The 17,014-nt window shown below is 37.9% G+C and overlaps 1 protein-coding gene across 1 annotated transcript in view; it reads right to left on the reverse strand.

The window, feature by feature from the left end:
• Nucleotides 1-2,890: 2,890 nt before the first annotated feature.
• PRTG (protogenin) overlaps nt 2,891-17,014 on the reverse strand; it is a 123,627-nt gene continuing 109,503 nt past the window's right edge. The window contains exons 15-20 of the mRNA XM_057722400.1: nt 16,683-16,853; nt 9,277-9,459; nt 7,767-7,887; nt 5,791-5,956; nt 3,844-3,948; nt 2,891-3,350 (exon numbers count right to left, since the gene is read on the reverse strand). Coding sequence (XP_057578383.1) covers nt 2,946-3,350; nt 3,844-3,948; nt 5,791-5,956; nt 7,767-7,887; nt 9,277-9,459; nt 16,683-16,853 — 1,151 coding nt within the window. The 3' untranslated portion in view covers nt 2,891-2,945. The remainder of the gene's footprint in view (nt 3,351-3,843; nt 3,949-5,790; nt 5,957-7,766; nt 7,888-9,276; nt 9,460-16,682; nt 16,854-17,014) is intronic.

The following is a 17,014-nucleotide window of genomic DNA, read 5'->3' on the forward strand; positions in this document are numbered from 1 at the left end:
ATACTGATGAGCAGTATCTTGTAATATTTGGCATAAAAATGACATGCATGTATTAGTACTTACAGCAAATAAGTCTTTGGAAAAGAAAATAGTTACTATTTGCATATTAGCCCCTTCTGAGTGAAAATACCATGAAGTAATACCACTATGAGATTTGAATGAGAACCTTCATGTTTTAGTTACAATTTCAAACTTAAGACTTCAAAGAAGCTAGCTTTGGCCAAGTAAAAAAGTCTTTGGTGTACACTCAATATCTTATTCAATGAGACCAAAATATTTATCTTTGGTGAAAAGATTTTTTTTTCTTTCCAACAAGTAGTTTCAACAATTTCAAAATACTTTAATACTGTATTGCTGAAGATTTACTTGCTGGAGAAAAAAAAATTACACTTGAAATTCTTTGGAACTATCTGCAGGTAAAAAACTTATTTTAAATGCTCTGGTAACAATAAGGTAGTTAAAATTACTAGTCTAATTAACTACAACAATCAATATAAACCCTATTATTCTGGGTTAGTAACTACTTGTACAAGCTTCATACCTATAGATGTTTCTAGTTAATTCAATTTGGGGGAAATCAGAGTCAAATTTTCGCTTTCTACTGAAAATTCTTTGGTAACAGGATTATTATGAAAAAATCTTACATAAGAACAAAATGAAAAGGTGAAAGAGTGAAAAATGTACTGGTAAATAATTAGCAAATAGTTACAACCTAAAGATCTACAGTAACTATGGGCCTACTCATCAAAAACAAAACAAACAAAACACTTTCCTTAAGGACTTCAGATTATCATTCCAGGCTTTTAAAATGATTCAAATTAATAAAGTCCTAGGCACAATGGATGATGTTTCAACTTTAGATTCTGTTTGCCTTTTAACAAAAGTTAAAAAAAATACAATGAACTCATTGTACTCCTTAGTTTTAGATACTGATAAAAGTTGGCCCCACATACTTCTACTTACAAACCCCAAAACGCCATACATACCCTGTCAATTTGCCCATGCTTCCATGAGGCAGCTCAAAAGTAACAAAATGTTCCCTGAGTACAGGAAAAAAAAATAACACTAGAATAAGTTTAAAAAGAGGTAGTATAAACAGGAGCTATAAAGGCAGGAGCAGCATTTTTCCTTGCCTCAGATTGTTCACCTTAAAGCTCTGCTTTTTGTTTTGCTATGAAGCCCATACTTAGATAACTAAATGGGGGACTGTGAGTTTAGTTCAGAAGTGCATGCTGGCACTTAAGGTTGGTCTACTTCTGAACACATCCAATTTGGCACAAAACGACAGATTGAAAAACAACCCAAAAATGTTATGTCATCAGACACTGGGACAGAAGATGATAGAGGTGGGACTGTCATCCAGTAATATTTTTTTGACCTTAGGACACCATTTAACACGACCCCTCCTCTACAAACAAAAGATTTCAAGGGGGATACCAATTCAGATTCCTTTTAAAAAGAGGGTCAAAAGTCATTTCTGGATAATTTAAGGAAAACTTTTAAAAGGATAAGGGGGTCCCCTCTCTACCATGTGTTTAATTTTTTATTGTCTCTCACTGCTGAGCACATAATAGGTAACTGTCTCATAACTGCCAGAAGGCCTATTCTACGTGGCTAGGTAAACAGTTCACTGATTTCAAACCAGCAAGAGGATTAACTCACTCCTGGAGTTAGAATTCCTCATTCACAGCACTGACACTGAAGGAAGATTAAACAAAGAGTACCAAATTCTCTTAAGAATTCAAGAAAATACAAGCAAATTGGTAGAGCTCTGAATACTTATCCCTAATACTTATCCCTAAACAAAATCTGCATGAAAACAAACCAAAATGCTTTGATAAAATACTGTATATCAAATAGTTATTGATAAAATCCAAGAAACTCTTAAGGCAACTTTTTGTACTCTTATCTTGAACAACTTCATGAATATTAAAAAGGTATAAGGCAAAGAACTTCATAATATATAATGAAGGCACTGTTACCATGATAACCTCAAGTTCATTTTACTGTCTACTGCTGCATTTATCTTCATTATCAATATTTAATGAAACTTCTTTACCCCTTTAAGCCAAGCTGGGATTAAAAAAAAAAGACAAACCACAAATCTTAACCTGTTCTCTTTAAATGTCTATTTTCTGCAAGGAGTTTTGCAACTAATCCTGGAAAGGTTGGGGATGCTTTGCAAACTAGACAGTGCAGCCTTTGGCAAACTGCCAGGCAAAGGGGCAGGTAGAAAAGGCACAACTTCTAGGCAGGCTGAGATTTGGGATACAGCAGATAAAGCACTCAGACTCTAATGCCCACAATATAAGGGCCCTAGACGCAACAGGATTCCCTGTATGCTAATGAAAAGTTCTGCTCTCGAGAGAGAGAAACTGTTTTTGTTTCCCTCATTCAGTAAAGTCAACAGCCCCACTTTTCTCTGTGGTTTGAGGTCTCACAGCTGGAAGTGTTAAATTATCCAAATCATACAGAGGTCATAGTTGTTGTTTTTTAAATCAGAGCTTCAGGTAAACATTCTTACTCATCTACCTATATGACTCCTTTGATCACACACATTACACATACAGCAATGAAAACAAAATGCTACTAGGAAGTATCATAGGTTATGTAGCTAAGATACACTATCACAACAAACGAGGTAACAAAGTTGCCTTCTGAGTTTGCCACCTGGCAAACTGAGGTAGATAGTCAGCAAAGGGGCTTTCAAAAGTCTTCCCTTTGCTCCAGTGATACATTTCACAATCCAGTCAAATATCTTGACTGTCTTTTCACATTGCTGACAATGAAACATTCAAAATACGTGAGCTTAAAGATAAAAAACAAAACACATTCAAAAAAGGTGAAATACCCAGTAAGATATCAAGATTTTCACAAAAGGCTTTGGCTCCCTGTTCATTGTTCTTCGAACAGACTTAAAGGTGAGAATACCTGGATGCGGCTGTCTAGACTGGAAAATCCTTTTTATCAAAGCAGAGCATGGCAGACGGTGGCTGAGGAACTGAAGAGGGAGTTTGCTCAGCATCCGACGGTACTGCACGCTCTTCACACTTTCTCATCAAGGGATCCCCACCCAGATCACTGCCAGTGAAGGGACTGGGGGTCAGGGGTGTGGTACTTATAACTGAGGACAGATGGATTTCATCATTGGACTCGTGGGAGAACCTTCCAGAATCCCCAGTTTCGTGGCTGCCTTCACTATTCGCTGAATGCTCAGTATCAGTTGCAACACCAAAGGGTCTTGGGAAGCTGGCTGTCTGACCTGGGGAGCTGGGGGAGTCTTCATCACTGATTAATACGGTAGTGCCTGGCTGGTAAAAGCAGACCGCTTGAGTAAATCTTCTTTGAGGCTAGGTAAAAATACATAAACACCATCAGTGATAACAGAGTGCTCTTAAAAAATAATAAATCTGGTTTTGCATATTCTATGTATTCTGAGATAACAAACTGACTGAGTACATGGGTGAAAGGTCCATCACCCTGAAGGAATTTTCTAGGCCAGTGGTTCTCTGAGGCGCGGGAGCACATCAGAATTACTAGGGCAAGGGACGTGTCAAAAGGCTCTTCAGTGATGCTGATGCAGGCTCCGGACCCATTCCCTTTCTCCACTGCCCCCCAGCACCCACTGAAAACCACAGCTCTGATTACTATTCCAATTGTCATTTCAGTCATCAATCCCCATGGCTTTCCATAGTCATGCCCCAAATTAATAAAATCACATCCAGAAAGAACACAGAAGTTAAAAAAGAAAAAAAAAAACACTTATTTACATTTTCCTCTTTTTGAAATTATCATCTCATATACCATGAGCAGCAAAAGATTTTTCCCATTTAGGTGAGTTACCTGCTCAGTTTTTATCTTCTTAGAATCTTGGAAAAAAAGCCATTTTTTCTTAGGGTTGTTTTTAATTATAGGACCATAGCTATTAATTATCAGGTCGGTTCCTCCCTGGAGATATAAAAGGGGAAATAGTACATATTATAGATTTCAATTTATTACAAGTAGTACACAAAATTTTTAAATGTTAGAAGAAAAAAATGATCACAGACATTATTATTTCTTCTTTTACACAAGCAGCACACAACAAATACAGGGCATGTGTTAGTGATCAAAAAGATATAACAGGCTTATTCCTAAGAGAGCTATATATGCTGAAATATTTGGGGTGAAGTCTAATGATTCCAAAACTTATTTTCAAATGACAGGGCAAACAAAAATATAGAGAGAGAGATACAGAAGTATGAAAAGATACTGACAATTATTTGTGCATTTAGTAAATTTTTTCAACCTTTCCACATGGTTGAAAAATTTAAAAAGGATTTCGGAAGAGGAAAATGGACCCATGTACGCTTGACAAAATGGCAGCAGACAGGGGATCAGCTCTTAGACTGACCCAAGGGAATTCAGAGTCATGACCTCCAAACTGGCTTCTCTGCTGCGCTTCAGGCCCCCACTCTGTTCTGTCTCCTTTCACTTTAGATTCTCCCTCTTTTTTCCCATGTCTTCCTCCTCACTTCACATCTCCTCAATCCTTTCTCATGTCTAGGTCTCATGTGTAGTAAGTAATAATAGAATGATAGTGTATTTTGGTATTTTCTGTGCTTATTTAAAAGTTTTAGCTTCTAATGTTCTAGGTTAATTTGAAATAAATTAAATGGCTTACATTTGTATCAGAAAACAAAAGCTAAATTAAGTTGCAAACAAAAAAGACAACAGGACTAGCAAAAATCTATTCACCATTATTTATCCATGATATATATAGTACATAGCACTGTGCTAGATACATGTAAATTATATCTGTTAAATATAACTGTATAAAATTTAATATCAAAATTGCCTGAAAATGTGTTATATTTTTGGTATTCTAAATTTTGGGAAAAGGTTGGGGGAAAAAGTTTATAGCAGGATTTGGCAAACTTTTTCCGTGAACAGGCAGACAGTAAATGTCTTCGGCTTTGCAGACCACACATGGCCTCTGCTGCATTTTCTCCTCTTCCTCCTTTTTTGTCCCCCCAAAACTACCCTTTAAAAATGTAAAACACATACTTAGCTCAGGGATGTCCAAACAAAAACAGGCTGTGGGCTGGCCTGGGCTGGGTTATAGTTTGCGGATACTTGATTTATAGCACATTGGTTGTGAGGGCTATTATAATAATGCACAATATCTAATGCTGCAATGCGACTAAAAATAACTTTCGGTTGCTGTTCACAATGCTTATCACTGTACTATTAACACACAGAGTGGAAAGGACATGAAGTAATATCCTCCGATGACATCTCTTTACTATATCCAACTTCCCAAGGCCATAAAGGGAAGGATCTTGAGACATTTAGATACTTCATATTTTAAAAAATTTCAGTCATACCTGGAATCTTCTGATGCTCCATCTAGTTCTAAAATCAAGTAAACTAAGTTTAGAATGGATTAATAAAAAACTGTCCATCCAGTAAACACAGAACAAACCAAATTATAGGAAATATGGACTGATGAACTTGGTGTCTTTATTTAAGACATCTCAGCTCCATATAACCTGAATGAATTGAATTTATGCTGCTTTTTCATTTTTTCTTTATCTTCTTCATCTTTGACTCTTTTATCTATCCCTATCTTCTTTTCCCCAAATATAATATGCAAGGAAGGAACTGAGTGAAACGGTTTCACATTTCACCATGTGGAATATGGACATAATATATTCTCAACACACAATTTTTTGCTAAGATTTTACGCATGAAGAGAAAACGAACAGTGGGAAGGATTACGCAGCACGACAGCCCCTCAGCTCAGAGTACCTTGGCATCAATGAAGCTGTTTGGCATGATCATTGGCATTAAGGACTCTTCATTTTCTAGAGCTCCTTCCAGGTTCTTTCCTACTTCATTTCCACTGGCTAGGGAGGCACTGGTACGAGACAACTGTTGAGTTCCATTCTGTGCCGTCTTGGAGGCAGTTGATTTCCTGAAATATTGCAAGAAAAGGAAATCTTCTAAGTCCACAAGAAGAGTGAGACAAATGTAACATATTTGGTCAAATCTGGGAAGTTCACAACTTTGCAAACAATGGAGTTCCTTAATGCTTATTTCTCAGATACCTCTAGAAACGATTAGATTTTTAACTCCAACTCACTGCTGCAAACTTTTATGATGTCAGAAAGCTTCTTTATTTCCTTTTATCCCAATGTCTGTTTATATAAAATTACTTTTTACAAACACTTAGTAAAAACCTTAATATTTACAAAGTACTATTATTATTGTTGCTTATTTATAATTTATGCAGAAATGTTTTAAAAAATTTACATGTTCTTCAGATCTGCAGGTTGTCACACTAACATAACAATTAATGATGACAAATTTATAGTAGCACTTCTGCAAGATTTGGGCATCACTAAAACAATGTACATAAAGATTTCATTAAAAAATTCTCGAAGTGAGAAAACTGGACAGTAACACTAACCCAGTTCCATATACAAAAAACTTTAGCACTAACTCTTTCATTAACATGTTTTCTGAGTGTGTTTCTATATACAAGTACCAAAAACATAGAATACACTCTGAAAAACCTATGATAATGGAGAGAGTCTAGTGAAGGAGATTACCTAAAAATGATGTGTATCTGACTTTGATTTTTGTTAATTTAATAAAGAAACTTAAGAAAATAAACAAAAGCAAAAGTCAAAATATAAAAGGTTAGAAACAGTCAAGTTATTACTCAGCCATAAAAAGGAATGAAATGGAGCTATATGTAATGAGGTGGATAGACCTAGAGACTGTCATACAGAGCGAAGTAAGCCAGAAAGAGAAAAACAAATACCGTATGCTAACTCATATATACGGAATCTAAAAAAATGGTACTGATGAACCCAGTGACAGGGCAAGAATAAGGATGCAGATGCAGAGAACAGACTGGAGGACATGGGGTTGGGGGGTGAAGGGGAAGCTGGGACGAAGTGAGATAGTAGCATAGACATAGATACAATACCAACTGTAAATAGATACCTAGTGGGAAGTTGCTGTATAACAAAGGGAGATCAACTCGATGATGGGTAATGCCTTAGAGTGCCAGGACAGGGAGGGTGGGAGGGAGTCGCGGGAGGGAAGGGATATGGGGATATGTGTATAAATATAGCTGACTGACTTTGGTGTACCTCAAAAACTGGTACAAGAGTGTAAAGCAATTATAGTCCAATAAAGAGCTTAAAAAAAAAGAAAGAAACAGACAAGTTCACTGAATGCTGAGAATTTAGCTGAAGTCAAAACCACAGATAAAATTGCCTGACAAGAGTTTACAGAGAACTAATCCCTAGTTATTACATTTGTTTTAATCTATGTCTGGAGAATCCCAACCACATGTCCTGTGGTGGTGAGGGTAGAGCTCTCAAGTGACTCAGACATTTCAGGCTACTTAAATATGAAAGTATTCCAGGCAGTAAGGAATCCTCTCAGTCAGCAGATACATCATATTGTGTGTCATTTTTTAAAAAAAACCAAAGGATATACTTTGTGTTTCTCAAAATAGCAAGGAAATGAGGAAACTAGGTCCTCATTTAAGAGTATTTTGTTGGCACAGTCGTTTTTTTCAAATGGTGAGAGAATAATCTTCCAAAGTGAGCACATCTCGATAGCTGTAAGAACAAAAGTAACAATACTTCCATTTTAAAGTGGAAAATCCCAGTTACTCTAAAAGGCACTTGATTTCGATTTGTTTCTGTGGTTACTGTAATTTAAATGTTTTTTTAACCACCTCAACATCTCTAGCAATGGAAACACACCTGGCTTTACTTCGGTATATCAAGATGAGAACACAGATGAGGATGCAGGTCAAGGCTATGCCAACACCTACAGCAATGCCGGTCATTGATTTTTGGTCCAGATGGTAATAGCCTGAATAAACTAGAAGGGGAAACACATGAACTCAGAATTAATCAGAAAAATAAATGATTTCATATCATAATTCTCCGATATTAGCTTTTCAATAACTTGTTTTCCTCTCATAGGAAAACTTTTGACAGTATCTGTGTCTAAGCAAAAAAGACGTATTACTCTTATCAGTGACCTTAAAATTGGCTTCTCTTCTCATTTTGAAGATTCTAAATGAGTTTCATATATTACATTATTATATCAAACATGAACATTAGTTCATAATTTATAATGCCAAAAGGCACAAGGCATAGATGTCCACTGATGGGCCAAAGGGTAGCTTTCATGTCATATTACCTTAAAAGCAGATCTGTATATTGAAGATTAGTTTTCCATTTATGTATTTTCATTTACATAGCAGTGCTTCTCAAACTTTAATGTGCGTAAGAGTCACTAACTAGGGGATACGTTAAAATGCAGATTTCTGATTTTCACAAGGCCTGGGGTAGGGCCCACAGACAATTCTGCAGCTCCTGGGTGATATTCACGCTGCTGGTCTCGCGGCACTTTGACTAGCAAGGTATCTGAGAAGCGAACGTGAGCCTTGCGCTTGGCTTCCCCTGATGATACGGCAGCTACCGTGGCTACCTCCTTCCTGTGCTTGAACTGACTGCCCTGCCTTTCTCTTTGTTCCTCTCTCCTTCCCAGTGTCCCCCCCTAAACACACACAGTACTGAATGCCTATCCTCTGAGGAACTTACAGCCCTTAAATCCTGCCCTGAGTTCATCTGGCATTTCTTCCACGTGAAGCTGTCCCTGCCACACACCCCCATCGCCACACAGGCTCACTCCCCCAGAGAGGAGGAAAAGGAGGTGTCTAGTCCTCTGTCACAGGGGACCCCAGCTTCCTTCAGAACAGAAGGATGATGCCCTGGGTAGAGTGAGAATGGCTCTTTAAAGATATTTTTTCCAATTGCTTTCTGGAGAGAAAAAATTCTTTCTCTGCAAAGACTGTTTTTTGTTTTTTGGTGGTGAAAACTCTTAATGAAAACCATGCTCTTCTTAGCTTGAACATCACAACCACCACTGCTGTTTATTCCCACAAACCTCCCAGGACACCTGCTCCCATCGGTTCACGGGTGGTGTAGCTCGTCTGTCTTGGGGGGTCACATAGCTGGGAGAAGTGACTGGGACACAGGGGTCTGAAAACTGCAGGTAACTCTGAGGCAAGTGTGTCTCCTTCTAGGAGTGCAGACAGAGCCATGCAGCTCCACCGCACCAGAGTCTCACCAGCAACAATTCAAGGAGCTGAGTGTGGGTTTACGGATGTGGTCACGGTAGAAGCAGAAATAAAGCACAGGGGAGCTGGAAAAAAATGGGTATTTTCTTAAGGAAAATCAGTGATTACGGCAGTATACAGACCTTTGGCGTCAGCAGAATCTAAACGCTTGGGCCTCTGATTTGATTCAGGAGTTTCCTTTGGAAGTACAGCCAGCTCCACAGAATTTGAAAAGGGTCCTTCTCCTACCTCATTGGATGCAGATATCTTGACAATGTATATATTTCCTGCCACCAGGTTTTCTAGCAAAGCCATGGTTATTGCCCCTATAAATATACCAATTACAAATTAAGAAAACATTATCTTTTATTTATTCAATCACACAATCATGGTCCTTTGTTTTTTAAATATTTTTCTAATTATAAAAGTAACACATTTATTGTAGAACATCTGCAACATAAAGATAAATGCAAGTAAAATGACAGTCTCCCCTTGTTAACATTTTGGTGTATTTGTGTGTGTGTACATGTATGTGTGCACCGTACGTTTGATTACATATTTACTACATGCATTTTTATATCCTAGAGTTTTCATCTAACAGTGCCATGCAAACTGCCCCTATATAAACCTTCTCTGTAATTTTGTCTTAAGAGTAGCTTGTAAAAGCAACATGTATTTTTGTTTCGACACATATAACCACTTATAAGGTGAGTCAAAAAATATCCACACACTGGCTGTAGAACTTCCCCAGCCAGAGTGCGCATAATTTTTGACTCACCCTCGTGTGTGTGTGTGTGTGTGTGTGTGTGTGTGTGTGTGTGTGTGTGTGTGTGTGTGTGTGTAAATACACACACACTTTTTTTTTTTACCACAAGAATACATAAATGTATATATAATGTTTTACTCTTTACATAGGTATGGATACAAATAACATTAAAAACATTTTATTATGGAATACTTCAAACACAGGTAAAGAGAAAATGACACAATGAACTCAGATTCAACAATTACAATTAGATTTAAAAAATCCAATGTGAGACTCTTTTTTTTGTGGTTGCGGGGGGGGCAGGGGTAGGGCACACACCTTATGGCTTGCGAGATCTTAGTTCCCTGACCAGGGACTGAACTCAGGCCACGGCAGTGAAAGTGCTGAGTCCTAAGCAAGGGACCACCAGGGAACTCCAATGAGATTCTTTTTTTCTTTCTTTTTTTTTTTTTTTTAAGAAATGTTTAAACCACTTAGGGTATGATAGATGATATTGTTCTTATTTGTTAAATTAGAAACAACACAATTATTTCTGAAAGTATGAATATGTTTTTCACCCTCCTAATCATTATCTAAAGTTTCTTGAATATAAACAGGCAAGAAAGGACTTTGCTGGTGGCTCGGTGGTTAAAAATCCACATGCCAATGCATGAGACATGGGTTCAAACCCCAGTCTGGGAAGATCCCACATGCTGTGGAGCAACTACTGAGCCTGAGCTCTAGAGACCACGAGCCACAACTATTGAGCCCACGTGCCACAACTACTGAAGCCTGTGTGCCTAGAGCTCATGCTCCACAACAAGAGAAGCCCATGCATCACAACAAAGACCCAACGCAGCCAATAAATAAATTAATTAAAAAATAATAATGATACACAGGCAAGAAAATGCCAAAGTTATGTAGGAACCTCAGAGTGCTGAAGGCCTAGACCCCAGATTAACTATCAAAATTATCACCAGCAACCCGGCGAGCATCTACTTCTCTCCAAAAGTAATCATCATTTGAATTTATATATATTTGGTATTGAAAAGTATCTTCTATGATGGCATGACTGCCAAGAAGGACTCCTACTTGGACACTGCTATTTCTTGAGGGGTCTTTCTGCTCTTGTCCTGCCACGGCACTGAAGTATTTTTCTTACAAAGTGACTCCCACCCTAAGAATTAGTCCTAATGTTAACAAAGCAGTCATAATAGATACTCAGCCAGGAAGCTGTTCCTGCACTACATTTGTGGGTGGATGCTCAAGGAAATCCAGCTTCCCTATGGTGATTTCTTCTCATTTTTTCCTGACACAGGGAACCCTTAGAATAGTTTCGGGGAGCTCATAACAGCTTCTAGCTGTCATCACCGGCTCAGAGCTGGTGACTCTAGCGCACTTGCTACAGAATATTTCATTATGCAAGTGAAGTAATATTTCATTATGCAAGTGAAATGCGGGGTGATCTTAGAGCTGAGGTCATGATTCAGAGCTACCTCTGCAGGTCACATGGTGGGAGGCAGCCGAACCCACTGACGCGGTTTGTTTTCATGTGCTCTGGTTTCAGCTTGGCCTAGAAAGAGTGTGAGCTACTTGAGTACATGACTGCTGAATAAACAAACTGACCCCTATTTAGAATTAGGAAGAGTCTTTCCACTGTCCACTGTTCTCAGGCAGGTGAATTAAAAAGCAACCATGTATTGTGATGTTACAATGAGCTAGAAGGAAGAACATTTCAATTTCTTCACAAAGAGACATATAAATAAATTGAGTTTCCATTTTACCATCGAATACTTTACATTTAATTTTAGAAAGTATTTGGCAAAACCAATCACTACCTGAAATTAAAATTCTTTCACTTAATTTAAACGTTACAAGTGGATGAGCCGTGTGTGTGTATGTGTACGTGAGTACATACACTCCCCCTCTCCCACAGAAAGTCTTCCTTCAGACAAAAAAAGGAAACTATAACATTCTGGTTCTCCTATGAGCACAGTTAAACAAGTTCCCAAATATTAAAGTGATCTGACTGTGCCTATATTCTCTCAACAAACAAGTCTCAATTCCAGTTGGTATGATTATTTCAGTCTAGAGCCTTTTACATGTGTGTGAATCTTTAGTGAGACTGGAAGTTTCACAAACCAGACAGTGTAACAGGCTCAGCGTTGGATCAATGTTGATCAAATCCTGGCATGTTACCAACTAAGTAATTTGCAACTTGGGGCACATCACTGAACTTTTACTTTCCTCATGGGGGCAATAATTCCCACCTCATATAATTATGATAAGGATGAAATAAATTATCATGGACAAGTGTCTGACACAAGTGAAAGTAAGTTTTCCTCCTCTCATCTTCCCTCTTCCCTTTCCAGAGGACAGAAAATTTTTTTCACATTTGAACAGCTGAAGGTGGGCAGCATAATGCTTTGCACAAGATAATTCTCAGTAAACACCAACTGAACTCATGCTAAAATATGAGCCATTTGTTACCAAAGGAATGTTCATTTAAAATATAAAAGCAAAGGGTAGGATTTTGCAGTTGGAGAAAAGCCCCAGTATGCAGTCTCATACCTTTCTCTCGTCTGTCCACACTAAGTGACTTTTTTTTTTCAATTCCACAGTCTTAACTTCGTCTCCATACTGATGACTTCTAAGTTATACCACGAGTCCATATCTCTCCCACGAACTTAACCCTCCCACTGCTTACTCAATCTCTCTACTTGGACATCTAAGAAGCATCTCAAATGTAACATGTTCAAAACCGAACTTTTGACTTCCCCCACCAGTTTTGCTTCTCCTTTTTCTCATGCCCCACATCAATCTGTGACAAATCGAGTAGACTATTCTTTCAAATTATGTTCTAGTAGCTTCTTATTAGCTTCCTTGTTATTATTATCCCTATCCAAACTCACATTAATTCTCATACAGACACCTGCGTATTCACTGGTTTCCCAGGGACTTCCCTGGTGGTCCAGTGATTAAGACTGTGCTCCCAATGCAGGGGGCACGCGTCAGGGAACTAAGATCCCACACGCCGCTTGGCGCGGTTAAAAAAATAACAAGGTAAATAATAAATAAATTTTTAAAAATAAATAAAATATACTTTAAAAAAATAAAAAAGACAAAATAAATAAATGGTTTCCCAATTTCTACTCTTACCTCCTTATAGTCAATTTTTCAGGTAGGCTGCTAAGAGGTTGTTGAAGTAATCTTATCAAAATGTACATCAGATCCATGTCTTCCGTCCCTCTTAGAAAAAAATCCATGGTCCACAAAGTCTGGCCTATAAGATCTTCCCTTGGCTACCTCCCCACCTCATTTCCCACTTCCTATTCTTCCCCTCACTCTAGCTCCCTGGCTGTCTTGTTGTTCCTCTAAAATGCCAATCACACTTCTGTCTCAGCACCACTGCACTTCCCCCAGATATCCATATGGCTCTGCTCAGATGTCATTTCTTTCAAAAGAACTTACCTCACTACCTCCACCACTTTGTTCTTTCCCCTGTTGCAGTTTTCTTCATAGCACTTATGACACTACCAGAATATTCATATGTTTGTTTGTTACCTGAGATGTAAGTGCCAATGAGAAAAGGACATTCTTTTGTTCACTGTGGTATTGCCAATGTCTAGAAAAGAGCCTGGCACACAGTAATCCCTCAATATTTAGTAGTCCAATTTATTTGGCAAATATTATGTTAAATGGATTCCTTTACTGAAGGACTTTGATTTTCAATGTCTATCTCTAATAGGAGGAAATGGTATATAATGTTTCTCAAACTTATTTAGTTATGGAATTTTTTTCCTTTTGAAGCAGGGCACCTTTATGATCTTGGGAAACTAATGCCATGAGGAACAGAGTCCAGGAACTGCTGTAGTAGAGCATAATTTCCTACAGTGCCTTGTAAATTTTAAAATTATTGAGTACTGTGTGCTGATTTACAGCATATCAGGAAGGTAAAGGCTGTAATTTCTGACCCACTTTAAATTACACACAAGCATAAGTTCATATCGCATTTCTGCTAAACCATTTTACCATGTCCCATTTTAGCCACAAATACGTGGTCACCAGGAACACTTTTTAAATGTGCTAATAAAAAAAAACTCTTGTTCCACTTGGCAATAAATATGTGAATTAATTATACATATAAATAGGCATAAACATAATATGTATGGAAGATTAAATATATATGAAAGAGATACTGATATTCTTTCTCTCCCCCCAATTTTTCCACACTACTATCTTTTCCAAAAGTTACCCTGATTAGATACTATAGACTACTTTTTTTTCTTTAAATGCCATGTTGTATTCTTTGCTTTTTGTTTAGAAGTGGGCAACTCAAACTCTTTATATTTTTCTCTCTGAAAAAAAGTAAACTCAATTGCTTTTTACTTACATTGTTTATTTTGTTCTCTATGAATTACTAGCATTAGCTATGAAAAAGGTTCCCTACGTTTAACAAAAGACAAAAGCTTTTCACTCATATAATGTTTCTTAAAATTAAACAAGCAGCATAATGGCAAAAATAGATTTTTCCCCCCCCACGCACTATTATATAGTTAGAAAGGCTCACATAGAAGTAAAAACCTGTAATTACAATTCATTTCGCTATTGGGCTATCAATGAGGCAAAAATGTTGTTTTCTGGGCCTTGTCTAAAACTGACAAATGAATGTAATAAAAAGAACCAAACCTAAATACTGTTTCTTTTTAGGCAGATACAAATGAAGAGCTAAAGGAAGTTATGTGCTCATGAGATCAAAATCCTTTTATCAGTACTTACAAATAACACTCATTACATCAGGTTAGTCACTTGGTCCAATGTGGTGTCAATAAATCATTTTGGAATTAATTGATGAAAACAGAATTATATACTTCAAGAATATTGTGGTCAGCTGTAAGAGGAAGAGCCCTGCATAAATTACACCTTCATCTCTCCGTACCTGAGGGCAGCCCCTTCTCACGCTAAGTCTGGGCTTGCCTGCGTGATAGGTTTGGCCAGTGGGATGTTAGCAAACGTGAATCAGGCAGAGGTCTGCAGAGTTCTGTGTGTGGGGCTTCCTCCCTCCCTGCCTGACTCTGGAACTCTCTCGCTGTTTTTATGCTACCCGCGCTATGCTGAAACGCCGAGATGATTACAGCCTCAGGAGTGACCTCGGGAGACACCAACAGAAGAACTGCCCAGCTGGTCCCAATCCAAACTGCTGACTCATAGAATCGAGCAAATAAAACGGCTGAGTTTTAGAGCGTTTTGTTAGGCGGAAATAAATAATGAATAAAATGCAAAATTGTACTGCTGGCAGGTACTTATTACTTTCCAGGCTGTTCAGTGACTAGGAAATCACTAGTGGGGCATCTGCTTAATGAAACATATGAATATACAACTATCAAAACTCCAGCTATCGTTACAATTTGTTTATTTTACAATTACAAAAAGTGCTATATATTAATTACATCCACACAAGTGACCTTAGAGTGTATTCTCTTAATTGGTAAATAGTCCCCTTAAAAGGTAAAATGTATGTGGAAGTGCCTGACATTGTAAAGTGTTTAGAATATGTAGATGGCCAACAAATTTCCTTCTCAAAATCCTTCTTAAGCTTTTAACTGCTTGGAAAACAGTTCTTTTCTTAGCATGCATGTCTGAATTTTAAAAGTATCAAGATCAATTATATTTCAATAAAAAGTTTAAAAAGTATCAAAATAATGAAATTATACTATTTATGTGATGGCCCATCCAAAAGTTGGTATGAGGGACCTGTCCAAATGAAAGATTCAAAAATTTCAAAAGGGCAGCATGAAGAATGTTAAGTTCTAGAATAGCTTTTCTTAGCCAAAATAAAACTAGTATTAGGCTTCCCTGGTAGCACAGTGGTTAAGAATCCGCCTGCCAATGCAGGGGACATAGTTTTTGATCCCTGGTCCGGGAAGATTCTACATGCCATGAAGCAACTAAGTCCATGCACCACAACTACTGAGCCTGCGCTCTAGAGACTGTGAGCCACAACTACTGAACCCATGTGCCACAACTATGGAAGGCTGCAAGCCAAGAGCCTGTGCTCCACAACAAGAGAAGCCACCGCACTGAGAAGCCCGTGCTTGCCACAACTAGAGAAAGCCCATGTGCAGCAACGAAGACCCAATGCAGCCAATAAATAGATAAATTAATTAAAAAAAAAACTAGTATTAAGAAACTTAAATTCAGTGTTCCTAAGCCCTAATCAGATTTTCCCTGTACTTAAGTGAACCTTAATATTCATATTGGTCAATTTACTTGCATATGGACCATCTTAGTAGCTGTACAAAGGTCTTCTCCATTAAACCAGGTCTTCTTCCAGTGTTTGCTACTCCAGTGCAAGACACACAAACACTAGTAATTATCTGTAACAATTCTCCCTTCTTTACCTTCTCTAGCGACCAAGTCCTATTAACTTTACCTCCTTACTGTCTTTCAACCACCCTCTCCTTTCCAACTCAATCCTCGCTGCCCTAACCTGGGCTTATCATCTCTTTCTTGGACCACAACAATCACTTCCTTGTTACTCTGCATTACTCTTTCCCCTGCTCTTCCTCTACCAAACCTCTTCTATTCATAAAACTCAGAGTGATCTTTCTGAAGTATGAATCCTGCTCATGCTTACAGTATGTCGATGGCTTCCCTGTTCTTTGAACAAAACTAAAATCCTTAATCATTTATTACTTCATAAATATAAATTCAAAACAAACTCTAGATTCCTCTTTCATTTTGTTTCTTTATCATTAATAACCTTACTTTTCATGCCTTTTGGTAAACTATGATCATACATACCTTCTCGGTGTAGGACCTGCCACTCTCCTGCAATCCAGGCCTTCCTGGATGCATACAGGATAGTGTAGCGTGTCACCACAGTCTCTGGGCCATCAGGAGGTTTCCAAGAAACCAGGGCAGTGTCATCCTCTATCAAAGTCACTTTTACTCCAACTGGTGGGCCTGCTGGTGCTGTGGACACATGCAGAAAATACTGTATTATTAGGAGAAGATGGTCATTAAGTACTCAAATACTTGGATAGGCACAGATAAGAGTTTGAAAAACCAGAAACTACTATTAAAAACACTTAAAATCACAGCTTTTACAGATCATTAGTGATAATATCAAAATA

Source organism: Hippopotamus amphibius, chromosome 2, assembly GCF_030028045.1.
Source record: "Hippopotamus amphibius kiboko isolate mHipAmp2 chromosome 2, mHipAmp2.hap2, whole genome shotgun sequence".
Lineage (NCBI taxonomy): Eukaryota > Metazoa > Chordata > Mammalia > Artiodactyla > Hippopotamidae > Hippopotamus > Hippopotamus amphibius.